Source organism: Porites lutea, chromosome 2 (assembly GCF_958299795.1).
Source record: "Porites lutea chromosome 2, jaPorLute2.1, whole genome shotgun sequence".
In the NCBI taxonomy this organism is placed as follows: Eukaryota; Metazoa; Cnidaria; class Anthozoa; order Scleractinia; family Poritidae; genus Porites; species Porites lutea.
The window spans coordinates 13,631,409-13,658,754 of NC_133202.1; the positions used below are offsets into that span (position 1 = coordinate 13,631,409).

At 38.5% G+C, this 27,346-nt stretch overlaps 3 protein-coding genes across 5 annotated transcripts; 1 reads left to right on the forward strand and 2 right to left on the reverse strand.

The window, feature by feature from the left end:
- Positions 1–315: 315 nt before the first annotated feature.
- On the reverse strand, positions 316–4,903 carry LOC140927802 (large ribosomal subunit protein eL13-like). Its single transcript, XM_073377486.1, has 4 exons — positions 4,831–4,903; positions 2,159–2,428; positions 1,210–1,383; positions 316–566 (listed from the first exon to the last, which is right to left on the reverse strand). Exons 2-4 carry the CDS (start codon positions 2,402–2,404, stop codon positions 351–353), a joined length of 636 nt encoding a protein of 211 aa, XP_073233587.1. The 5' UTR covers positions 2,405–2,428; positions 4,831–4,903; the 3' UTR covers positions 316–350.
- A 37-nt stretch (positions 4,904–4,940) lies between these two features.
- On the forward strand, positions 4,941–11,321 carry LOC140927805 (GEL complex subunit OPTI-like). Its single transcript, XM_073377489.1, has 4 exons — positions 4,941–5,125; positions 7,414–7,517; positions 7,960–8,089; positions 10,478–11,321. The coding sequence occupies exons 1-4, from the start codon at positions 5,015–5,017 to the stop codon at positions 10,517–10,519; spliced, it is 387 nt and encodes a 128-aa protein (XP_073233590.1). The 5' UTR covers positions 4,941–5,014; the 3' UTR covers positions 10,520–11,321.
- A 915-nt stretch (positions 11,322–12,236) lies between these two features.
- On the reverse strand, positions 12,237–26,048 carry LOC140927789 (TNF receptor-associated factor 2-like). 3 transcript variants are annotated; one of them, XM_073377471.1, is made up of 8 exons: positions 26,030–26,048; positions 19,285–19,440; positions 18,876–18,927; positions 17,410–17,514; positions 16,241–16,405; positions 15,821–15,898; positions 15,530–15,619; positions 12,237–15,082 (listed from the first exon to the last, which is right to left on the reverse strand). In XM_073377471.1, exons 2-8 carry the CDS (start codon positions 19,431–19,433, stop codon positions 14,057–14,059), a joined length of 1,665 nt encoding a protein of 554 aa, XP_073233572.1. In that variant the 5' UTR covers positions 19,434–19,440; positions 26,030–26,048; the 3' UTR covers positions 12,237–14,056. The 3 variants fall into 3 exon arrangements, with proteins under 3 accessions (XP_073233572.1, XP_073233571.1, XP_073233573.1); XM_073377470.1 differs by lacking the exon at positions 26,030–26,048 and adding an exon at positions 20,362–20,520; XM_073377472.1 differs by lacking the exons at positions 18,876–18,927; positions 26,030–26,048 and having other exon boundaries at positions 19,285–19,439.
- Positions 26,049–27,346: the final 1,298 nt, after the last annotated feature.

Below are 27,346 nucleotides of genomic sequence, written 5' to 3' on the forward strand. Positions count from 1 at the left end.
CAAAGTCACCTGTACTCGACTGATAAGTTCACATTGCTGATGAAGTTCAAGAGATTTTACAAAAATAATATCTAACAAAATGTCACACTAATTTGCTCTGAGTATTAGAACTCTTTCAATGCTTATGTCTTTGCCAGAAGGGTAAAACAACATTTTCAGGAAGCGAACAACCTACAATCCCAGACAAAAGTACTTGGGAAGGTTATACAACTTAACCACAGTAGTTAAGAGGTAAAGAGTGGAGCCTTCCCAACACTTTTGACCACGATTGTAGCTTAGCGAGAGTCGAACTGTAGTCAGTAATGTTGACAAGAGTTTGCAACAAATGAAGTTCAACATTTATTCACAGATTATTTCTTCTTAATAGCATCTTGCTCGGCTTGTTCCTTTGCTCTCTTCTCTCTGATGCCAATCAGCCTGGCATTAGCACGTGCAATACGCATGCTCTTGAACACACTGGTATTCTTTTCCTCATCTGTGATCTTGCGAGCCTTGATTGGCAGGCGTGATGGTTGGATGGGTATAACAGGACCTTGCAGTTGCTTGGCATTGGAAAGTTCAGCAGGCTAAAGTGAAGCAAAGAACAATGACAGATTACTTCCATCTGCTCACTTCCAAGTCATTCACAGCCTTGAAAAGGCTCTGTTCCTGATAAAGTGCCTCGGCAGAAATTCTACACTGATGACATGCCTCTACCTAAGTCTGGGTAGTGCTTCTGATTGGTTGAAGCAAATTTCCCTCCCAGCATGACCAATCAGTAGCACTAATAACCAGACCTGGGTAGAGCTTTTGATTGGATTTCCTTTATGGAACGACCAATCAGAAGCACTACTTGGATCTGGAAACTCCTTCAATTAAGTAAATACAACACAATTTGAACAAGATTCAACATCATAGAACAGCAGTATGGGTTCTTATAAGCCTTCTTTAAACTGAAAAGTGGTCTGATGGAGACAAGGCTAACAGCTTAACATCACTGGACCCAATGCTACCAATCAACTGAGAAAAGGTCTTAAAGAAGATGTGTCATGAAAATAGTCAAAGTTCAAACCGTGGGAACTGCCACTAAACTGAGTACAACATAAAAATAAGAGCTCAAAATAATTATGAAAAGAAGGTATAAATAACACAGGAAATTAATACAAAAGGAGGAGCGGGCAGAACAAGATTGAAATGGATTGAAATTGACTGCAATTGCTCAATACATACCTCACTGTCTCCCTGCTTGGGCTTGCTAGCCTTCCTTGGGAAGACAATCAGTTTGCTCTTGTACTCCTTCAACCTTTGAACATTAGCTTGAAGGGATTCAGCTGATCTGTTTTTCCTCCTATGATCAACTGCAATACCGATTGTGGGAGCAACTTTGCACGAGATACCAGCAGTCTGGAATGAAAACACAGTGTCGTGTAAACATTTGACAGATCTGTAATCTCAATCCCCAAAAAATTAACCTCAAGACAAAAAACGAACCAATAAGGATAACAAAACAGGGCAAACCAGAAGCTAATACCTCTGAAAAAAGAATACTCATCCATGTAGAAATTAACAGACATTATTAGTGGGATGGACGGTTACTTTAAGATAAGTAGGTTTTTTAATTAAAGCCAAGCCAACACAATTAATTTTGTGCACCTTCAACAGTACTCCATATATTCAGCCAGTGAAATTAGCCAGCAACTGACTATTCGCTACATCCCTGCTCATGATAATTATGCCTTGATAGTTTACTTCACTTAATTATGCTTGGGATAATATTATTCTGGAAATTTTCAAGACTCCTATGCTGATCATCGATAATAATTGATCATTGATTGTGAAAATATATTTAAGACGTGTGATAATCGTTCATGCTAAAAAAAGCTCAAAGTTTAAATGCAGAAATCTTGGTCAAAAACTTGTCCCCCAAACATAATACACTCCTGCTCATTTTTTAAACAGTACATAGTACATTGTAAATCGATTGTATGCTGATAGCTTTTAGGGGGGGGGGGGGGGGTATCCAGATGTATCTTTTTGTTCACAGCTAGATTGGCCTATAACTAAGGGAGGCCTTATAAGTGGAAGTTTACAGTATCTATTTCCGTGACTTCAGCATAGATATGTCCAATCTGTTATCACATGTACAAAACTTAGGCATGACAATGGAACAGGAACCAACCTTCAGCTCCTCCAGAGTAAAGCCTCGTCCAGCCCTTATCTTGGTGTTGTACTTGAAGGTTGGACAGCGGACAATGGGTCGAAGAGCACCAGCAACAGGTCGGGGAGCAATCTGAAGAGCCCTCTTCTGACGAGCAACACGCCTGCGCTTCTTACGTCCAGGCTGATCAAACCATGTCCTCACATAGTTTTGCCACTGTTTGTGGAAGTGGTTGTTGTGTATCATATTGTTGTGTTTTGGAGCCATGGTGGCAAGGTTGTGGTTTTAAACCTACAAGTAACATAGTAGAATAGAATAGAAAACTCTATCAATGTGTCGTAGCCATATAGCTTGGGAACAACCTCAAACTAATTTGGGGACACAATTTATAATTAAATAAATGGAATTACCTATAAAATATAAAAGTAAACAATATTTAAACTATGCATAATATATTATACTCTAATGATGATCTAAAATAACTGAGAGAGAATTGTACAATTTAATGGTTATGATGTGCAGAGAGAACAGCTCTAATATCCATCATCTTTCATTGATCATTAAGTGGAGTCAAAAGAAGTCTGCTTGTTAGTCAGTTAAACAGAGTTTCAAGTTTGAGCGGGGACAAAGAGGATAAGCACCGCTTGCAAATAAGAATCAAAGCCTTCACAAGAAAGGCATGGCAATCCTCAGATCTTAGAGAGCTGAAGCCGAGTCGCCTTCCACCATATAACATATGGACACAGATTTTGTATACTTGTGAATAGATTTAATTGCACTTATCTGAGTTACAGATCAAGTGGTAGAGAAAGGGTCAGGAAATTTTGAACGTAGTTGTAATTTGTGATGTAGATACCTCAATACTAATTTTTAATAACTTTTAATATTTTAGTACTGTAAAATTAGTTACTGTACAATGATAATAATAGTAGTATTGTATTTCTTATCATTATTCTATTTTAATTTCTTGGTACGGCCCCATAAGCTTTTCAGCTTTAATAACTACCATGGATAAATGAAGTTTACTGATTGATTGATTGATTGATGTGCATCTTTAAAACTTTCTACAAAAACACAGTCTCCCTCATTTGTTAAGTACTACAGTGTATCGGCCAAGTCCAAAAGCAACTGCCCCCCAAGGTGTAAGCTGCATTATCACATGATAGTGAGAATTGATTGTAACAATGCTAGTTTCTGGTAGGGTTGATAAACATGATGTCACATTAGTAGGAGGGGGCTAATGAATCTTAAAGACACCCCAGTCCAAGGTAACAATTCTGCACCCTGGGGCAAATCCCAACTGCATTTTCCTCTGCTTTATGTAAGATGATATAAAACCAAGTACCAAAAGCAATGGCATGGTTAACATCTACTGCTAATTTACTTGATTACATTAAAATAATTTTACGTGTTTCTGTTGTGGCGTTTAGTGAAGGACAATAATTGTTCATGGATGGTGTATATTTTTCAATGTCAGCGATAAGGCTAAATCATCTGTAAATATTATGTAAAATGGAGAAGTCACTTAAATTCCAAAGTCTTGCCTTATTGATGAGATGTACAATGCACTTGTATATGTCTGGATGGTGTGGATAATCAAGTTGTACCAATTATTTTTTCTTATGATCCTAGAATAAATGTGCATTCTTCTTCAGCATTCATCGGTAATCTTACTTCCATCTGCAGGGTTTAATAGAGGGCTGTAATGTTTAATCCAGTAAATAAGGCCCAGTTCAGACGCCACTCCACTCATGTGTCGAACCTAACTGATGAATTAAGTACGGCAAAAGAGCGGCGTCTGAATCAATTTGGTACAGCAGTTTTAGTTTGGTGCGGCAAAAGCGTTAAGTTCGACAGAGTCTGTCGAACTTTCGTCGAACTTAACTTAGGTTCAACACACGGTACGCCATCTGAATCAGATGTCGCCCAGTGTCGCCCCAAAGTCGAACTTATTCAGTTAGCTAGGTTCGGCACATGAAAAGTACGGTGTCTGAACAAGGCCTAAGGCAGTTATGGGAGAGCAGTGTAGAGGCTTGATGTCATAGAACAAGAAAAACATGTGCTAAGCGCATGGGAGAGACCAAGAAAAATCCACAGTGATCCTTCCCCTCGTCTCCCTAACAAAAAGGGAAGAAGGACACCTGATCTCAGGTTAAGACACCTTCACGTGAACAGTCTATGAAAATTAAGAACAAGATTAAACACACATTGTTCAAGTTAAACAAAAACAATGTGTATTTAAACATGTCCTTCATTTTAGTTAAGATACAAGCTGCTCAAATGTAAAGACACTCAAAACATTTAAGACAACAGATCAAAAATTTAGCAGTTTTCAGTTTATTCGTAAAAGTCAGATCGAGAAGTTGACACAAGAGAACGCAACCATATCACAATGATTAGTTCAAGCACCGGTCTCAAAACACTGGACGTGATAAGCAATTTACGATGTATAAAGTTTGATTCTACCATTTTAACTGGCTAACTATATTTCTTCATATCTAGTTTTAGAAATAACTTCTACGATTGCACTGTCTCAGATTAGAGTGGGCCAAAAGAACTGGCACCGACAGTTTTTAGACAAAATAAGTTATCTACTGCGTATTATAATTACCCTTTAATCAAAGTAACTAAAAAATTTAGAAGGAAACTAACTGATGCACGAGAAAAACGATGGATTATTTCAGGACACTGACCTTACTACCAAAACTGTACCACAACACAAGGAAAGAGAACGAGAAAGAAGGGACCTGGTGCATTGTGGGACAGGTATTAGCGGCCAGCGGTATTTTTCGTGGACATAGAAATTTACGAGAAATTTCAGATCACATGTGATTTTGTTGTAAATATTCTTTGAGTTATAGCTTTTTATATTGTAGTATGTCTGGACAGAAAGTAAAGAAAGACTCAAAAGATCCTGCCGCAGCAAATGGATCAGTTTCCGCTACAATGAAAAAAGCTTTAATGTCAAATTCTACTTGGGAGGACAAGGTAGGCTTAAGCATGCACGCGAGCGAACTCATTCTGATAGGAGTTTGATTTGTCGTTCTAAAAGATTTATGACGAACGTAAAGGTCAGCTTGTAAGACTAGCTTATCTGCCTGAGGCTCGTTAACACCTTTTTTGAAAATGTGCTAATGATCGTTGATTCTCGTTGTTAGTTAAACAGCATTCGCATTGTATAATAGTCATCAAATAATTAATTTTACTTAAAAGCAGGAAGCCACAAGTCTGGGAAGATCTATGGTTTGCTACGACCAGAACAGATCTCTCTTTCTATGTAAATGGATAGGAGATCTGCAATTCCACACACAGTGTGCCCAGTCACTTAGTCGTAGGTAATTTTTTTGCTTGAAGGTCCCTTTGCAGAGAGGAGGTGGGGGAGAATTGTCTTGTGTCAACTTTAGGGATTAGCTGCCGTGAAAGGGTGGATTGCCAAATAGTTTAATATGAGGTAAAGGATAAACGATAATATATTATTAGATGGAACTCATCTAGAAAAGCACGCAAAGTGACTGAGTGGGACCTTTAGGATGAGGTCTTTGTGACTAATTTTAAAACAAAAATGATCACATGGCTACAAGGCAGGAGCCCAGCCTGCCTTTAGTAGCGTACAGCACCTGGGGAGAGGGCTTTGAGGGGAGGGAGAGAGGGCTGAGGATACATGGTGTGGATCATTTGGCTGCTCAAGACCTGTTTCCAGTTGAAGCAATTCTTCAGCCAATCAGAAACATTACCCAGATGTGGGTAGTGCCGTTTCTCGTCAGTGTTGAATTTCTGCACTCATTCCTCAGACATCATATAGGGGAACCACCTTGGTGGCATCACCAAATGTCAGCTGTTTTCTCAGGCTAATACCAAACTTGCTGTCAGCCATCCTCAGAGACCCAGGGGCAGTCAGTCGGGTCGGGAGAAAAGGCGAGACGAAAGTTTTAAAGTACGGGCAAAAGAGCCCCTGGGTACCGACTCTCACCGAACTATTTCCAAAAAATTCAAGCGGATGCCGCCTCCTGATTGGGCACAAAAAATGCTTTGTATTATTGTGCCCAATTGGCGAACAGTTTCTCCTGAGTTCTTTTCGTGAGTTCGTACACAACGGCTATTGTCTCACCACACTTGCCCGGTTCATTCACCAAGCTTGTGCGTGCAAGGAAAACTTTTATTTTCTACTTTCCTAACCAGAAACGAAGGAACGTTTGGGATGCTATCAGCAGGAGCAATTTAATTTGCCCCGAGAATATTCTGTTTTTGACGGATCACAATGTATCGTAAATAATAGGAACTTTAAGATGCCTCGGCGACGAGAAAGTCCAATTAGCAATAGCTTCACAAGGCAAAAAAACAACTTTGCATGTGCATCATGCTTTTTGTACATTTCTTTGCCGTCAACTGCACGACTACCCATGAAAATGCCTAATTTCACGTTTTGTGAAGGACGTAAACAAGCAATGACAAAATTCATTCTCTTCATGAACTTGGATATGGTTAATAGAAATTCAGCTCCAGAAGAGTCAGGGCTTGCATTTGACAAAGTAGGCGAGTTTGAATAATCACGATAGAGACTGAAAAAATTGAATTCACTTTTCCATGCGACGTTTTCGTGGCTGTCAGCCGTCGTGGTATCTTTTAAAAACTCCCTAGTATTTACGCAAAACGCGTGACCGATGCAGGCGTGAATACCTGTTGTAAGCTCAACCTTGTATTTTTGGAAAAGCATCTTTAGTTTTCGGGCAGACAATATTTTGAAATCAGATGGGAATTTTATATCAAACTGAAAGTTTCCTGACTGCATGCATTTCTTTGGTGCATGAGCCAGACAAGCCGTGATCAAGACAATAGCCGTCATGTACGAACTCACGAAAAGAACTCAGGAGGAACTGTTGGCCGATTGGGCACAATAATACAAAGTATTTTTGTTCCCAATCAGGAGCCGGCATCTGCTTCAATTTTTGGAAATAGTTCGGTGAGAGTCGGTACCTAGGGGCTCTTTCGCCTGTACTTGAAAACTTTCGTCCTGCCTTTTCTCCCTACCCGACTGACCGCCCCTGGGTCTCCGAGGATGGCTGTCAGCCTACTTTCTCGTTTTCTAAGAAGCCTGGGAACGAGATTATGTTGCTGATGATGTCATACATGTATTTTCAGTGTCACTCATAATCAATTTACAGTCTACAATCTGCAGCCATCTATACTTTGCAAATGTCACGTGCATAGAATATTGCAGTCAGAGATTCAAGTTCTTTGTGGCAACTGTTGATTACTTGTTTCTCTTTTTTTACTAGGATGAATTTCTTGATGTAATTTACTGGTTTAGACAAGTTTTAGCAATTTTGTTAGGCATCATTTGGGGTATTCTTCCACTGAAAGGAATCCTTGCTATTGGACTGTAAGTATTCCGCATGCTGTATATGCTTTGAATCAATAGGCCTTCACGGTTCCAGAAACCTTGCTTTTTTTAGCATGTCCATATGAACAACCTGTCATGTGATAATGAGTTAAATGTCCTTATCATAGTCATATAACATAGGTTTTTGAGATACCTGTAGCTTATCAGCAGTGGCATGTGTCTATAATAACTATTATTGATAACAGGTCAGACTGGAAAATAGGATTTCCAGGTACACAGTCAACTGTTTATGCATACTTGCATGGCCCATTCGTGCAAGTGAACTTAAAAACAACTTGCCCAAGAGATAACAAAAAAGGACCATTTTTCAAGCCTGTTGCACCCATATTTTAACTTTCTTACAAACTGTACAGGTTTCCTTGCAGTCACATCAGTTATTCTTGTAACTTTATTATAATTATCTTTGATTTTTTTTTTACAGGTTTGCTTTGCTAAATGCTGGTATTCTATACATTTACTTCACAAACTTCCAAAAGATTGATGAAGAAGAGTATGGTGGCCCTTGGGAACTTACGAAAGAAGGTTTTATGACATCATTTGCATTATTTTTGGTAGGTATATTGGAAACCAGGGGGGTAGCTACCAAATATTTTTATGACATTTGTATTTTCTTCAAGGTGGGTGGGTGCAAATTCAAGGCAGGCATTTGTTTAAAGGGGACATTTATTTCATTCTTCAGAATTTCAACCATGCAATGTCCTTGAATGGGTCGTTCTCTAATGATTTTTACATGTTATTATAGTATATTCAATGAAGATAAACATACATTTGTATCTTGTTCTTTGTGAGGTGGGAGGGGACACACACACACCTGCATTTCTCTCCTGGCTCTCTCTCCCTCCCTTCCTCCTTATTTTTTCCCCGTTGTTTATCTTCACACTGCCCTGCACTATCTGAACAGGCTAATCCTGTGTAAGCATGCAAAATTCAAAAGAAATCTAGACTCAAATTTTATGTTTTACTTAGTGTTCTTACCAGGATTTCATACACTGGGGTCCACAGGACCCATTGAGAATCTAAAAGAGGGTCATGAGGGAGAATAACGAGTCACACTTTTTAGATACAGTTAACTCAACGTTTTTACAGGTCTGAGTATAGATAATGATGGGTGTTTTCTAAAGATGCCATAAAATTAAATGCCAACATTATGTAACGGAAGGAACATAATGAAATTTATGTTGGGACCAAAGATAAACTTATCCGTAGATAACAGCTAGGGAGTGGCATTGAGATAAGCAATTCTCTGGGTGGCCTCTGAGGTCTATTACATGGTCTTTTATCTGTCATGTGGAGAGTCATCAGCTATGTAAAGGCTGCGACACGTAAGTTCTTCCCCTTTTTCTGGGAACAAGTTCAACGAGCACATCTCAGTGAAAGTGAAAGTCCATCGCTTCTGATTTTGTTCATTTTGTGATAGGTTTTTTTTTCCTTCTTTGCACCATTGGGACCCCTTACACTAATAATATACATTACAGTGTGGCATTTCCCGAAAAAGTGTGGATATGCCTCAGTGCCGCAGTCTAGTAAGAACACTGGTTACCGCTTAACTCAGATTCAAAACTTCAAAAGAAAGTGGGAGCCAGCTAATCTAGACCATAGTATTTGGGCAATAGCCCTTGAAAGAAAGTTAAGTGGAGGAAGCAATATTTCCTGGTTCCCAAAAGTTACCAGCATTTCAGGACATTCCAAGTGAAAAAAGACGTTGACTGGTACTTACTTCAAACCTAAGGCTACAAAAATTCTACTTTCCCTAATCCTCCTCTGTAATAAAATCAAAGATGGCAGGTACAACAACATGAACATACCAAGCTAATTCACCTGCCCAAAATACGCCTGCACTGCAGGCTAGCGGGTTTTGAATGTGAAACAAAGGTTGTGTTGATTCTTAACCTGTGTCAGGCTCTTAGATACATTTAGTAAAGACATCACAAAAATAAAACAAGCTATGCGAAAATATGATAAGACACGCTGATCTGGAGAAGGGTGTGGTACCAGGGAAAATATGGGAGTAGAGACCGCCCTCTCTTTCCTCATCCCCACACTTTTTTTTGCGCATCACTTTTTCATTATACGACTGACCCTACTATCAGTCTGTCTGGTAGTGACACAACTACCCGATGCTTAGTACAGCCATCATACCAGGGAGACTGAATATCTTTGTCATCATCAACATGGATTGGGTGCTACATTGTATTATGGCAGTAGAGGTGTAGCCCAGGGGTAGTTCAATATATGGGGTATGTGCCACCAGATAGGATACGTTTTTTGAGGGTCTTGATCCTTAATTAGGTGTCATCATTTTTGCTCTGGTCGGCATTCTGTTGTTCCCATTGGGATCCTTAGTTAGGGTACCTAAATTGTGCCAGCTAAAATTCAAGTGCTTAAATACCCAGCTACATGAGATGCAATTAATAATCTGGCAAAATTGAGCTATGCCTTAGTGTATTTGGAAATCGATTTAATGAATGAAGGTTTATGTGTTGCCATTGATTGAATTCTTAGTTTTTGTTTTCCCCTTGAATAGGGTGTCATTTTTTGCATTTGACCAGCCCCCCTCCCTTCTCCTTGGAGTCGTAGTAGTACGTTTGACATGATAATTGGCATTTTCGACAACATTACGGCAGGAATAACGTCTTCTTTTAACAGCTTTCCACTACTGCAAATCTGTTACATCGTTCACAAACTATACAAGGTTTTGAACACGATGTAATTAGTTTAAATTAATTCTTTTTTTTTATTAATATCTATATCTTTGTAAAATAATTTCGCAATTCGCTTTTTTCTAAGCGCGACGATTTTATTAATAAACCAGACTTACTTACGTTTCAAAACAATTATTTATAGAGTTCTTTTGGCATTGTTTAGATTTTGGCGAGAAAAAGAAGTAGATAGTTGCCGGCTTTGAATAATTAAATTGCGTTTTTTGATTCCTTTCCTAGGTTGTCTGGATTATATTTTATTCTGCCATACACTATCCATGACATATAAATATTCTTCCGTATCTCACATCTAACGACTTTAAAGCTGGAATAACTCTTCTTGTCATTTCCCCTAATATCGTCGTCGTCATCATCATCATGATCATCATCATCAACAACAACAACAATCAACGGCTACAACAAACTGAAATAAAACCAATTTGCAGCCAGTTGTCCGTGGACCTTTGCATCCCCTAGCGAAGATATTAAGAAAACCTTCAACCTCTTACTTCAGCCCCTGAGCAAAATTTGGACAGATTTTTCAAGTCATAAAACATGTTTATCATACAAGTGCGCAGCTTTGCAACATAGTTGCAAAGGTGGTTTGTTATTTTTCACCACAGACAGAGTGAAACATGGTCGTATAAAAATGAGATCGTTCTTCCTGTAAAAGTAACAGTCTGCACTCAAGATGCGGCAACTCTGAAGTCACAACGCATGTTCTCCTAATGATATAATGTAATGGTAAAAAAGGCTTAAATGTGCCAGCAGATTTCCCAGAAATGAAGATGGTATAAAGCTGAAGTCAACGTTAATCTGGTACCACTGGTTCAAAAGGTGGATGGATAGTGCTATCTACGAGATAAATCTTTACCCAGTCGATAGTGCAACAACAAGGTCTACGCAAGCAACAAATTTTGCATTTAGCTTTCTGTTGACAATAATGTGACGATGTTATTGTTTTCTTTAGTCTGTGGATTACAATCTTTAAGCTTTATGTTATTTTACTGATGTGGCCTTAATATATGGATAGAATAGATCTTAATATTAATACAGTAATAAACTACTGTTGTATTTTTCTCTATTTTCTTGTCTTTAAGTTTTGTTCGTTTACCAAGAACTCTGAACTTCACGAGTCCTTGGTACCCTTAAAAATCCACAAAACTGGGCATTTATCAGTCTTTGAGGTATTTATCACCTCTACACGCACACGACGCAAAACCTACATACCTAATTCCTCATTGATTTTCCTCGGTCCTCATTGATTGAGGAAAAAAAGAGCTTTTGAAGGAGAGGGGAGAATTGAGTGCTTATTTGAGAAGGCGTTAATTTATTATCCCGTACTCATCAAACTGTGCGATCTTTAGACAACGTTTTCGTAACGCATTTGAGACTTAAATTGTTTTACTGTCCGCTCAAGGGAGGTTATTTGAGGTTCTATGGACTATGAGACGGGCATCAGCTTAGGTTTTTGGGAGGTTAATAGGGAGGTTAATTTTTGAGCGACGCGCGTCGACCAGAATTGGACTTTTTTCATTTTTGGGCAGTGGTTTTGCCAAAATTTAAGAGTGAAAAGTCTCTGGGATACAAATTTGGTAGCATCAAGGCATTTATAAAGCGGTTGACGTGAGTCAATCAAAAATGCTTATTACGCTCCCTAGTGATGCAGTTAGTGATGAAATTACTGGAATCGGCCTGGACTTTAGCGTTCCGTTGGCGGAGATTTTTTTCAGAGTCCGTAAACGAACAAAACACTCCAATTATTTTTTGCAGTTTATTGCATTCTCACTATGTCTAGAAATATCAATTTTTTTATTTATGTTAGAGACGAAAAGTTCGTCTTTTCTGGGTTTGAACGGCTAGTTAATATCGCACCAGAGACCATTAATAATGATGATAATAATAATAATAATAATTTTTTTTTTAATAAAATAACTTTATTCACAGATTCAAAAAAATAGACTTTTTACAGATTCAAGAATATGAATATTAAAATATATACCCTATGTACATTCTTCTTTTGTACGAAAGAGAATTGTCGTAAAATGACTATCTAAAAACTACTAATAACAGTTATAAAAAGCATCAAAAAGTTAATAAAAAAATAAAACTATCTAAATAATAATGATAATAATAATGTCTTTAATTCATTCAGTGTTCATTTGATAAAAATACATATCAAAAGTTACAATGATGAAGAATAAGTTATTAAAGTACTAACTAACAAACAAGCGCTTGCAATTTCAAAGTATTATAGTAAAAGTGAGTTAGATGACTAGTTTATACTTAAAATTTAACCTATTTATGAAACTCTTTTCATTGCGTTCGGTATTAACTTTAGGTAGCAGGCTACTATTACACTTTAGCCTTGTCCATGATCCCTTTACTCGTGGTAGCATGGAGTGTAGAGGGTGACAGCTGTTGGTGCTTAATTTTTTGGAAGAGTTTCCGATCACTTTCTTCCAACAATTGTAAACAAATTAGTATTTTAATGAATATTCGTTGCTTTTCTTTAGTATTGGCAATTCAGTAACTTTAATCTTATACTCTTCACCCAGGGCGACAATTTCACAAGTTTCACTGTGTTTTTCAGTTTATTGAGTCTCCTAATTTATTACTAGGACAATTCCAGTTTGAATATCCAATAATTAACTTTTTCCTTTTCCTTTTCATCGGTAGCAATTCCTTAAAGATTTAATTTGAACTATCAGGGGGAAACCGGAGCACCCGGAGGAAAACCCCCTCTATTAAATATGTCTTCTAGTCTAACAGATTAAATATATAAATATACTCTTCTCGGTGAACATATACGACTCGATTACCATAGCTCACTGTAAGTATGGCTTTCAAGTTGCTTGTCCACTCATGATATAAGTCTTCAAATTGTGAAAAAAAGAATTCTCTAAATCGTTTCAAATCCAAAGTTGCCTATACCGTCTCATAGTTCACTATTAATTGTTGTTGTTACAAGTCATCGTCAACTTCTGTTTGTTTCTTCTATAGTTGAACCTCTCTACAACGGTCACCTTAGGGACAGAAGCAATTGACCGTTTTATAGAGTTTTATTATATAGACACGACTATTTTACTGGAAAATAGACCACTCGTAAAATTCATAAAAACTACATCCGGGACTCGAGTGGTATATTTTCCATAATCTCACACGTGAGTTTATCGATGACGTAATTTTGGTAATTTCCCTCTTTTATTTTATCGATGTCTTTTTCTCTATATAATAAAAAGCACATTAACACGGCGGCTTGAAGATATGAATTTTATTTTCTCGTGGCAAAAACAATATTTTACTCACTCGCTGCGCTCGTTCGTAAAATGTTGTTTTGCCACTCGAACATAAATTTCATATCTTCGCGCCACCGTGTAATATCCTCTATTTAAACAAGACCCAATGTATTGACTGTCCGCCAAAAAAAGTGGCCGTTGTAGAGAGGTGGTCGTTAGTAGAGATTCGACTGTATTTCTTAATTTTTTTCTGTTTCCTTCTTGTTTGTTCGTAAAAATATTTTTTTCTAAATAAATTACGTCTGAGATTTGAAAAAACTCCTAATGGTTTGTTGACACACAAAAACTATCTGTGTCTGAACATAACCAGGTGAGACTACAAGACTATAACACAGACAAAGTATATTATATCCGCATACGATAATGCACGCCAGATCGAGGTTTATACGTTGCCTGCGTTCCCCGTCCTTTCTCTCCCCAGTCTCCCGCTCGCTTCGCTCCCTCAAGAGTCTGAAAACCTGGAAGTGTTTCTGAATTGGTGTTATCAAGAGAGAATGAGCTAGCTCAGTCTCTCTTGATGTTATAAATCCGTCGTATCGACTATGACCTTCAGAAACAAAGTATCGTCTCGGACGTAGGCATGATCGTTTAATTCCGACAAGGGACAGAATGTAGGGCACCCACTGGCGATGTTTGTTTCTCTTCTTGGTCTCTGGAAGGATGAGCTGTTTGGATCAGGTCTGAAGGAGTCGATCACGTGTTCTACGTTATTCTGATCCAGCAGCATGAACGTTACCTTCTGTCTGAATGGCCAGCGGAGTAAGGCATCGTACTCACCACGCATGACAACAAAGAATACTGAGATGTGTGTCCCTTTTCCAATACCATCACCATTCAAGTAGATTCGCGCGCACATCTTGTATCCATAGCGACTGGTAAAGAAGCACGGGCTGTAAAATGATGTCTGTTGCCCGGAGACGGCGTCTTGGCGTTTTTTAGCGAACTCGGTGATTTTCCAAAGCAAGATTCCATCGTGACTGGAGACTTCCTGCTGCCTCACAGATTCGTCCAAATCTGTCAGCATAACATTACGAAGTGCTAGTGAGTGACTCATGGACTCGAACTGTCTTTGTAGCCGATCAGTTGTTCCATTCGAAGACTCCTGTTGCCTGGCTACGGTAGACACCTTTCTCTGAAGTTCTTCGCATAATCTGTTTGCTTCAACGAGCAAAAGCTCGAGATTGGCCGTCTTTCCTTCTTCTGTAGTTATCCTCTGTAAAAGCTCCTCGACAAACGTTGAATCAAATGCCGATGCTGAGTTTGAGCTATTCTGTCTAGAACTTTCCAGTTGCCGTATTCTTTCTTCTTGTTGTGCCAGTTTTGATTTTAAGTCTTCATTCTCTTTCAGCGTACTCTCAACTTGTTTAGCATAGCGTTCCAGATCTTTCTGTTTTGGTAGGTTTACGCCATTCATTGACAATTGACCAGAGTCGCGTATGGTCCTACCAACCATCGAGAAGAGCTGCATCACGGTTTGAAAAAGGAGCATCAAATGACCGGAAGCATTGTCCTTTTCATGCTTCCGTCTTTCTTGCAGTTTCATAGTCTAAAGAAAACGAAAACGACATAGTGTATTAAGGCTGAGAATCGTTAATAAACACGCAGCCCACCCACAGATTACCGAATGATTGCTGACTTGGAGAATACAATAAATCAAACTTCAAGTGGATTCAATAGTGGCTCATGCCACCTTGATCACCACTCAGGCTTGAGCTTTCTGGAGACGTCTTTTCTTCTCTTACCTGCACAATCTAAGGACCCTTCAGTATGAGTATTCCCTAGTAGACTCTCCCACCCCCACTACGCACCATTCTTGTTTACAAACAAGTAGTCTGATCTACCTCTGGGGAGAGGGAGAGGGAAAATCGTGGCATCTCCTTACGTGTGCTGACCATTCACGAAAAAACCTACCCTGATTGCCATTTGTTTTTAACGTTGGCTCCTTTAATATGCAGTCCCCTCCTAACTTAAGTAATGTTAAGTATTTGCATACCTTAGTCTCACGGCATCCAACTTGCGTCCATGGACAACTTGATTGTATTTCTTCACAGTCTCCATTTACCAGATCAATGTGGGCACGTATCTAAGTAAGAAAGATAGAAGTCAACATCAAGTCTCAAACGTCTTATTCCAGTGTTACTGTCTAGGGGCTAGCTGGTAACAACCCGTTTACACATTTACGCGTGCGTTGCACAACAAATTTAAATCTGGAATCATTATTTCGAGGAGTGTGTAAAAAAAGCAGAACACCAGAAAGAAGAAAACCTCTCGAAGCATAACTCACCTGAGAACGAGGTATGTCCTTTCTCCCACATTCTGTGCAAGTCACGGGCACGGAGGGACATTGAGATTCTTGGTGTTCCTGTGCACAATGAATTATTAATTAATTTAACAATTAATTATTGGTCATCAAGTTAGAGATCGCTGTGAACATACTCTCCGGGCCTACCAGGTTTTAAATGGAGACCATTAATGTAGGTAGAAAGCTCTCATGTTTATGAGACCTTTTACCACCACCGATTTCTGACGATTTGAGACCGTAGTAGCTTAGAGGCATGAAATTTGTAAAGAGTCAATGAACGTCAGAAATTTATCGTTGGAAAGGAAGATGTAAAAGTACGTTAAATATAAATTACTTCAGGATCCTGTTCCTAATGACGACAACCTAAAGGTAAACAGCCGATTTCAGTGGAGTTATTCTTACCTCCAAAAATGTAAACTCAACAAGAGTTTGGCAGTGGTCACATTTTTCCATTCTGAATTGACACCACTTCTCAAGATGCTCTACCAGGTTTGATCTAGCCACCAGTTCACCGCATCTTGAATGCACGCATGGAACTTGAACGTACTCACACACAGCCTCGTGATCCTAACACGCAAGAACACGTAACTGACAATTATGACAATAATGGGAACGAGATAATAATACAGGCGATAATTTAGAACGATACGCGAAGAATTGTATTTTAGAATCGGCAACTGTCCAGCTAGGATCACTGGAATTCAGAGGAAATGTTTTGTTGCCAATACCGAGAAAAGAAAGACGGGCGCGATTACAGTATTTTTTTTTTCTCTTATTTATTGTTGGCTGATACCTCATTAGCATGTTGAAAAAAGAACTATACTTCTTAGGCCAAATTTGAAATAGCTTTATTCCGATAATATTATGACACACGTTGATAAGATTCCTGCCCTAAAACAAAGATTAAATCATGCGCCCTATACCTCTTTGGCCAAATTGAAGATAGCTTCATTACTCCTATAATTTTCGTACACGCGCGGATAGGATTCCTGCCCCAAAACACGGAGTAAATCTTATACCCTAAACTACTTCGGCCTAATTGAAAACCACTTTATCTCGTCTATTATTTCTACATCTCTACATATTTCCAGCTGGTACAAGCATGGGCATCACAGAGGGTCTATCTGAACAGTAAAGCCTATGGTCAAGATGGGTGGCCTGTTTAGCGCCATAATAGACAAGACAAAAAATCTTTTAAAGCGTTCTTGGCACTTTCATTACAAGATGACAAGGTGTGCGGTAAAAACGTTTTAAAATACATGTTTTTTCTTTTTTGCCTCACGAGTTTCACGGCTACAGATTAACCCCAGTGGGACCCCTCTTGTCAGTAGGGCTGGAAGTGGGTATACATCAAAAAATCTTTTAAAGCGTTCTTGGCACTTTCATTACAAGATGACAAGGTGTGCGGTAAAAACGTTTTAAAATACATGTTTTTTCTTTTTTGCCTCACGAGTTTCACGGCTACAGATTAACCCCAGTGGGACCCCTCTTGTCAGTAGGGCTGGAAGTGGGTATACATCATGACTTATTTGACCCGTTATTTGAACATCATATAGAAGCTTAGTTGTTACCTCTCGTTTTCTGAGCTCGTCTTTCCAATCACATCCTTCTTCTTGATGAATGCAATGGACCAACAGTGACTGTATCTCACGCTCGACAAAGCGGTCCAAAAATACCTGCAGAGTGATACGAAACAATAAATTTCTATTATATATTAGACTCGAAAATAACAGTTACTACTTGACCCATGCAGAGTAAACGAAAAGGTTGGCAAATAATTTCGAAGGTGACGGATAAGTGACATCATGCCTGCTCTTTAAGTGATATATTACAGAGGGATCTAGAAACACATTCACGACAAACCTTAACTTCAGATTCAAGTTGGAAATTTCTCAAATTAGAAAATGAGAAAATGAAAATTGTCCAAAATAAGTTTTGTGGATGAACTTGACACCAGACTGCAAAATAGTTCGTATTTTTGCGTATAGAGCGTTTTTTCACTCACTTGACCAGCATCTATGCAAATTTATGGAACAAAAGAAAGTGTTTACATAGGAAAAGGGATCAACTTCCACAGGATTGGTTTGGAGCACCAATATGGCCGCCGTGACGTCATGTGAAAACGCTCTATTCAAGTACGCGCGAGCAGTCAAACAAAAGGTCTGGAACTAGTCTGAAAACAGAGAGCGAGACTGGGGAGAGCCGCTAAAAATACGTTTTTTTCTCTCGCCTCACACGCCCTACGAGCGCGTAAGACTCTTACGCCACGTTTACCGATTTCTTTACTGATTTTGAGAAAAAAATCGACTGTTTTGCAGTCTAATTTGACACGTAAGTACTTTTTTTATGTGTAGATATGTCACGAGGTTCAAATTCACATTTTTAAATAATCTCTCCATTAACAGTATGATAGGACGTCAGCGGTAAAATGGCATCACTGGCGTCCGCTATCGGTCCTTTTATGAGCTTTTCGTGCGATATATGTGGCTAGTGATGTGATGGTAGAGGTAGAGGTGGACCACACCAACGGAGAGACTTCCCTTACTCTTTTCGAACAAGAGTGTGGTTTTGAGTCTCCTTGGAATTAACTTGAGAAAGAAGAATGTGACCACCAAAGACGTGCCACCGGCCAAACCGAGACATGATAAGACCTTGGTTGTTCGTCCGGCTGGGGTTTGAGCCCGGGGCCTCCCGCTCTAATTTGCAGCGCTCTTGCAACTGAGCTAAAGAAAATTGTTTCTTTTTTTCCAAGAAAAGTAAAATTAAAAACAGGAAGAAAGAAAAGTTAAAGGATCGAACTGGGGTGGGGCGGGGTAAGGATGGAATGAGGATACAGCATCGTAACTGGGTGGCGCGCCGTTAAAGGTACTCAGACTAACTAAAATAACCGCATATTAAGAAGTAGCACTAATGTTCTCCTCGCTTGACTCATAAAGCGTCTGTTATTCAGGCTAAACTAAAACGGAAGTGTGCCTTGTTTCAGACCGTCGTAGTATGTATTCAGAAGATTCATTAAGTATCAAAAGAAAAGGCAAACCTGTTCCCTATGAATATCTGATCCATCGATGATGCACTTTCCAACTTCTTGCCTGTAAATTTAGTTGGGACAGGGATCAGTGTGTATCAACCATCACAGTTTTTGTACTTTTTTTGCTGTCACTGCACGACTAATGCGTGAAATGTCTATTTTCATTTTTTGAAGGGCATACACAAGCGACGACGAAAATTTATCTCTTTATAGTTCGCCTATATTTGCAAAGAAAGTGAGGTGGGGTAAGCGCGAAAAAGGTTGAAAAAACGACAGTTCTTTTTTACTTAAAAGGCGATGTTTTTACTGCTGTCGTGAGGCATTGACGCGTGGCGAAAAATATTACTTCCGGTCACCGTATTAGACGCTACCTTAGTCGTTGCTTAAAGTCCCTATACCAAGGACCTGACATACTTACCAAAGAATCGTTTCCACGCATGTTTTACAGTATCTATGTCCACACGCAATTGTTTGCACAGCTTCTCTAAGAAGACCCTCACATTTAGGACATAAATTCTTTTGGTCGATAACTGATCGGTCCGCTGAAGATAACTCGTATCCAGGCATTGTAGGCCTAAAGGTAGATGTAAAAACAAATAAACAACATAAGTTGCTGACGTTACTGGGAAAACAAATAAAAAAAACAAGCAAAATCGGTCAAGTTAATTGGTCTTAATTATTGTTTAATAAACTGTGTCCAGCTGGCTGATCAATTATTACAAAGGACATAACATATAGGGTAACTTTTATCTTAACCTCGATAAACAAATACTCGAGTCATAACAACAAGACAATTAGACAAAAAATTATCTCTGTTTTTCATTTTTTTTTTTTTGAAAAGGCATGTTAACAGAATAAGATGATTCTTAAACTCATTCATTCGCTGACGTTTACTTACCCGCCTTATAATTAGCTGTATGACACAAGATTACTTAGTCTAGGAAAACCGACCGCGGCGGACCGGATATCAAGTCAAAGAAAAAGAGTTTAAATACTCTGCCGTTCACCAGCTTTAGCAAGCGAAATTTTTGAAAAGATAATGTAAATATACTGTAAACTGAAATTTTAGAAGAAGGAAACATTCTTATTTTGAAGCCCAGGTGTCTGTTTGATAAATTACGTGACACCGCTCCTTTCTAAGCATCAGTTTAAAAAACCCACTGCTGTCAATGTCTTGTTATAATTAAAAGTAAAAATATAGTACATGAAATTGAGAATGAATCTTGCTGTGTACACTTTTAAGTTACTTTTTGCTTACTTTTTTTCTAATCAGATGACTCGATAGATTTAATAACTCTTAGACTTCTTGTCTAGTAGAGTCAATCGCATTTTTGCAAAAAAAGACCCCCTCTTGAATTTTTCTAACTTAGGTCCTGAAAAAGTGGGAAAATGAAATAAAAGACATAGAACATAACAAAAACCCTGTGGATAGATTTACTGACCGATCTGTCAAAAAACAGCCAGAAAATAGTCAAAACCCCAGGTTGCAACTCACTCTTATAATGAAAGACTTCAAAGATTCCAAATTAAGTTGTGGTAAAATCACACCCTCTGGCCAAAAACTCTTCTCCACTGTTTAACTCTGTGCTGTTACCAAGTCGATTCGGTTGCTTAAACACACTACACTTGTCTAATATAACTTTATTCTCAACTCAAAATAGCTTACTCATTACATCATGTCTAAAAGCAGTGAAGTGAAGAAACGTTCTAGAAAAACTGAGAGGCGGTTGCTATGGCGTTATGCATTCCAGAAAAAAAAACCGAACGTCGAGTAAACCCTGTACTTATCGCGAGACTTGATGAGCAAAATGTGGAACGAAGAAACTGTTGAACGAAGATAGAGAAAATGTAGTGGTATGTAGGTATGGGTAACTCAGTTCAGCGGAGAAAATAGAAAAAAAACAAAACAAAACAAAACAAACCAGGAACAATACAAAACAAGATAATTGGCCGTGCAAATGTCGCGCAGCTGTAAACCGTAAATTCTGTTGAAACGTCTACAATTTCGCATTTATCAGGTCATTTTTTGCTTAGGTAAATATACACTTTCACAACTTTAATACGTCTCGTCGTTTTCACTCACTTTTAGGGGAGCGTTTCTCGCGCCTTCCGCTCTCGCGGTCGACTTTTGGCGAGTGTACTTAGGTTAGGGTATTGTAGGTTGTAATGCAGCACCAATAAGCTTATCTTTTTTCTTTGTGGTCGCAATTTTATCTCGTCGTTGCATCGACGGTTGCAATCAGTCAATAATCTTTATTTATACACGATATAATGTAAACGTTAAAGCGATGCTTCGCTCGTGCGGTCGTGTCTGATAATTGCTCAATAATAGTAAAAAATAAAATGAGGAACGTAATTAAGGCAAATCAGGTGCAAAGGTGGCAGAGACCGATGGATGTTAGTGGATGAATCCCAGCAAAATTGATACCGCAGACAAATTTTTGATGAGAAATTCAACCATTTAAGTAATTAATTTTTTTGGAAATATTCAGTGTCACGTCTCAATGGTCAGCGTTGCGCAACATTTGTTCGAGACACGTCATGAAAATTCAAGCTATCTGGGGAGTACCGGTAAATAACTTCCGGAAAAACCGGGTTCTCTCCAATGCAACGAGACTTTCTAAGCCTAATTTTCTTCACCTCATACGAAAGTCTTCTGTAAAAGAATAATAAGTTCTTTAAAAACCCGAAGGAATTAAGTTCTGATGTAATTAAATGAGTGTATTTCAGCAATGCATACCTGTGCAGTCTATTTAACCTGGGTTCCAGAGGTTAGGTTTTGTTATCCGGAGCTTGATAGTTCGCGGCGAAGCAGCGAAAGCGACGGGCGAAGCGCTGAGAGAAAAAAATAACGGAGCTTTTTCGAACAGTGAGCACAGTTTATTTCCTATGTATTTCAACAACGGACCTCTGGAGCCGAGGGTAGTGTCTAATATAACCTTCGGAAACTTGGCCTAAAATATACAGAATATATTAAAGTTGTACTTACATTAATGTTAAGATCGATATCTTTCGCCTCGCCTTGCATGCAGGACTGTGCTTATGGTAGAAAATTGCATTTAAAGGAATATTTAATACATATCTCCTGTATATATAGGGGAGTATAGTAAAATATCAAATTCAAACGGAATTAACGTAACAGTGTTCTAGTAACGAGGCAGCTGGTTTCAGTAAGCACGGAACTCACTTTGAGCAAGGTGACTGGACCCAACTGAAAGGCTAAGAAACGAACCAAATTGAGATCAAATGTCAGCCTGCAGGAGGACACGTAGTAGGTCATCTCACACGCGTGGTCGATGAGTTTAACATATAAACAGAAATCTGCTTTACAGTAGAAAAACAGTTAAACTTGATTTGGTAACGTATGAGTCTGTTCGACCAAATACCTTAATGACCGCTCTCAGTGCTTTCCCTATTTGCTTTCAGCGACGACTCAGTACCGATATTACGTACGTAGTAACACATAATCTTGTTTGGGGTGGGGATTACATCAATTTAAATAACACGAAAGCTATAGGGATTCCCTGAACCTTGAAAGAACAGTGTATAACATTTTTAACAAGAGGTGCCTGGAGGAATATCTGAATAATTCTCAATTTGCGTACCGTTCAGGTGGAAGTTGTGTTAACGCTCTGTTGAAAATGCAACATACATTTCTTGCGGCATTGGATAAACGGGACACCTTAGCGGTGAGAATGTTCACGATGGATTTCTCTAAAGCCTTTGATAACGTTAAACACAATCTTCTAGTTGAAAAGCTGAAACATAGTCCACTTGATTCATTCATTGTTAACTGGTATGCCAACTTTCTCGAAGGTAGAAAACAAAGGGTGATTTTTAATAATTTGACATGCCAGTGGAAAATTGTTAACAAGGGAACAACACAGGGAAGTGTCAGTGGCCCATATCTTTTCAACATATTTTTGAATGACCTAGAGATAGATGGGTACAAAGATATGTCCTTGTTTAAATATGCAGACGATTCAACCGTCTTAGTCACGATTACTAAAGATTCCCCGGATATATCTGACATTGCCTTGTCCAAGTTTATGGATTGGACTGTTGCAAATGACATGCATTGTAACACTAGTAAATGTAAGGAGCTAATTATGCGTAAGAGAGGCAATTCAACAGTCTACCCAATGTCTCACAATATCAAACAATATAATAACATTTCTTTATTAGGCGTCACAATTCAAGGTAATTGTAAGTTTGGCTTGCATGTCAAGGCCAAGCTCCATGAAGCCAACAAGTGTTTATTTGTCATCAGAAGCCTACGTAAAGAAGGATATACACAAGATGAAATAGACCACCTCTTTAATTCAATTGTGATCCCTAAGTTATTATACGGTCTTTCAGTTTATGCTGCAAGTGTTTCCGAACTTACTGTTATACAAAGGTTTTTAAAAAGATGCTATAAGAGGCGTTATACGTCGGTCAATTACAACATATATGAACTTTTGGAGAAAAGCGACAGACGCCTTTTTTATAACCTCAAACGCGATGACCATCCATTAATAAGCTTGCTCCCTAGGTACAAAGACTGTATTGCAAACCTTAGAAGGAAATCCATTGTCAGGCCCAGCATTAACACTGAACGTTTCAAAGATAGCTTTTTTAATAGATTAATTTTTAAATATAATCTAGCTGTGTAAATACCCCATATGTATTTTTAATCAATTTAATCTTTTTTATTCGTCTTAATCATTGTAACTTTTTTTCTATCAATATATATTTTTACTGTAACATCAGATATGTAATTTTATCGGATGCTTTTAATAAAGACGTTATTATTATTATTATTATTATTATTATTATTATTATTATTATTAGAAAGAAAGTTCGAAAATCGTGACGCCATTGGCTATAACCACAATAGCCTGCGTCGCACACAGTCTTATATACCGAAATATACCGTATTTCCTCAAATAATAGCCGGGGGCGATTATTTCTTTTTTCGCATGAAAAGGGGGCGATTATTCGAGGGAGGCTATTATTTCAAATGCTTACTGGTAGTCGCGCACTAAATATTTTGTTTTATTATTCCATTTAAATCAAAAAATTATCAGATCAAATAAAATGAAAATGGGCTTTTTAAGTTTTCCAAATTTGGTTCCGTGATTAATTTTCAGAGCTTGAATCATCTTGATCAGTTTTTTGATAAAAGAAAGAGAAAATGGCAAGAAGGATGGGGGGAGGGGCGATAATTTTAAATATTTCCATCAAAGGGGGGCGATTATTCGAGGGAGGCGATTAATCGAGGGACGGCTATTATTCGCGCAAATACGGTATGTCGAGTTCTCTATCTGGGTCTCGAGTGACAAGTCCGGCCTGCAGCGCAGGGAAGGTATTATTATCTTAAAAACGTTTTGATGTAGAAGAAATATATCATGTACAAGAGATCGTGCACGAGAAACTACGCAGAACAAAACAGGCACAACGTGTAACCCGCAAGAAGTTTCTGCATAGACCTTAGTTTATGATTTTCTGGTAACTTTTTTCTCTGTACGTTACTACAGCTAACTGCAGAAGTATGGACTGACAGGTGCTTATATCCATTACTATCCTATCCATTACTCAGCCGGATTTCGTGTTATTGATTGCTTGCATAGTGTGTCCCCTTTCAGTTAAGATTTAAGATTTCGAAAAAATACTTTACATAGAGGCTGACGTAACCAGACTCCTGGGACCAGACTGAACGTAGCTCAGTCAAAGTAAAACACGTCCAAGGGAATGTAGAGAAACTGCTATATATGATATCTGAAGACACAATCCGAGCCTGAACTTCAATCTTCTCTTAGAGCGCCACTGACAATTTCTCTGCAGATCAGCGGCAGATAGCTATCCACTGCTGAGGTCATTACCCGCACTGAATTCTAAAAAGTCTCTCATAGGATTGACTCCAGAAAATGACTGTAAAATTACGGGGCAAATGTTTTAAGATCTGCTTCTAAGCATTGGTGAAAATGTAAGAAGGTGCATATAAGGAAGTGCTGGCAAATGAGTACCAAAAATCATGGCTGTGACGCGAGTCACGCTAGTATATGCATGGGAATTCTTGCACGCGGAAGTGTTATAGGCTTATACTTTGTGTGTGACTGCTTCTTCCCAGGATAAACTCCTTGAATATTGAACATAAAACCTCAAAATGTCCAAAAAAGACCATTTTTGGGACCGATATGGAGTGTCTATAGGGTCTATCTAGGGTTATAAAAAATCCTAAATCAAACTGAGTGGCTTTCGGTCTTTTCCACAAGAAATATGTGTGCATTGACGAATGGAGACTATGAGCTTAAAGATGCGCAATCCAATCAGTTAATTCAAGATTTATACTACTACATGAACAATTACTGCAATTTGATTGGCTTAGAGCAGTGGTATTTCAGCTTGATTTGAAATACCTACATGTGAAAATTACAAACCTTTTGTGAGTAGTAGTATAAACAAATAATAACATGATTTGTACGTGATATTTGGCAAAAATACCACTCGTGATATTTTAAAATTGTCTCAAATTTCACTCGCCTAACGGCTCGTGAAATTATGTAGAACAATTTTGAAATATCACTTGTGGTATTCATACCAAATATCACTACAAATCATGCTATTACCTATACAAATTGAACCTTCGATGAGCTTCATTTTCATGTAGGTCATGCGGTACTACGGATAAATTTATCGCGATCGAAATACTGCATTCCATTAAATTGTTCTGGTAAAGACTCGTTTTAGTCGAAAACAGAGCAAGTTTGATTAAAGAGGAAATAAAACTAGGGTTGTTATTTCTCCTGGTTAAATGGCACTTAACCCAAACACCTAACGAACTCCCGGTTAGAAGTCTCTTAACTTGATCAATTCATTTGTCGATCAAGTGCAGCATCTATAGAGCATCAACCTTAATTATTCCATGGCAGCGGCCTGGTAGCCGTAGTCGAACACCGTACTCCTTTTTACCGGAGCATTGAGGGAGAAAGGAACAGCATATGAGTGCACCGTCGACCTCAGGTCTATCAGTTGAATTACTGTCACGGGTTGTGGACGTGAAATATGGTTGCTTTAAATAACCTTTACCTTTAAAATTTGATCGTCTGGACATGAGATGTGTTACCAAATGCTTATAGACGGAGTTTTGCCACAAGACACAATGACAATGAAACACTGACCTTTCTCCTATTTTTGAGACCCTTGGCAAATGTCCTCTTTATCTTGATTCAAAAGCTACGGCTTCAGAACTTTAAAATCAAAGACAATTTGTAGGAGACGACAAATGTTCACTTTATTTATACCTTGCGATACCGGATTAAAGCTTGATCAATCGCTTTCATTCAAGGCATGATTTTGTTTACCGTTGCTATCCCAGCCTGTAACCATATTTAAGCTGGCAGAACTGGAACACGACTTATTTGGGCCTGTTTTACGGGTTGTAATTAATTAACCATCCCTGTCGGTAGGTCACACTCGAAGACACCTACGTATCTCGATCGGCAGAGATCACTTCAAGCTTTATAAAAGGAAACAGCGGCTGTTGTTACATTTGCATATGACCATGCCAAGTAGGTTTAACGTATAGGTCAAGCTCAAACAACCCATTTTATTTCCTTCACCGTTTTTATGGACCAGACGAAGCTGTATGAATAAAAACAAATAATAACAAGTAAGTCCGAGAGGGTTTTGCAGGCTATTCAAACGAAAAGTTTTGAAACAAAAAGCTTAGACAATCTCTCAATGTTTATCTTGTTTTGTTTTTGCTATGTTAAGAAACGAGCCGTGTTCGACATGTACAGGACTCAACACTACTGATCATACTGAACGTGCGTTCTGACTTGTGAAGTATGAGTTCTGTCTATTCTTAAGCTCTCAGGCGTGAATTTACATATGATTAAATCAAAGTAATTTCTTTTGAACTTAATTCTTAACATCGGAAGAGCAGACTAAATTACGCAGCTTAACTACATTCAAGTGCTATTGGTACGTGGAATAGGAAGGCGATAAGACTACCGAGACCTTGTGCCATATAAGTTTCTGAGAGAGGTAACCGCCCCGTGCACGTCCACCCAGGATATTTTGGAACAGAAATAGCCTTCTTTCAATACAGATGTTATTGATGGGTATCCACCCACATGGTGTTCCAGAAGTAGCGGCAGTGCTCTAGCCTGAAAAGGCGCAATCTTATACGCGCACATCGTTTTTGAACTTCAGAAATCTCATTCAATAATCCTGCATTACAACTTCCCCAAAAAGACACACAGTCACTCAAGAATGGGTTTAATACTAGCATTTCATGAAACTATGTGATATTCAACTAGCATGCAGGACTGATTTTTTAATGCGATCTAAGAGTTTGTTCCAACTGCCAACCACAGGGAAAGGGCACATTCTTCTCAACGAGTATCAATTATCATGTATTTTGTCCTTTCGTCAGCAAACAGGCCATTTCAATCAATTTTTTAGGGGAGGTTGTTGTAGTAGGAAAAGAGGGT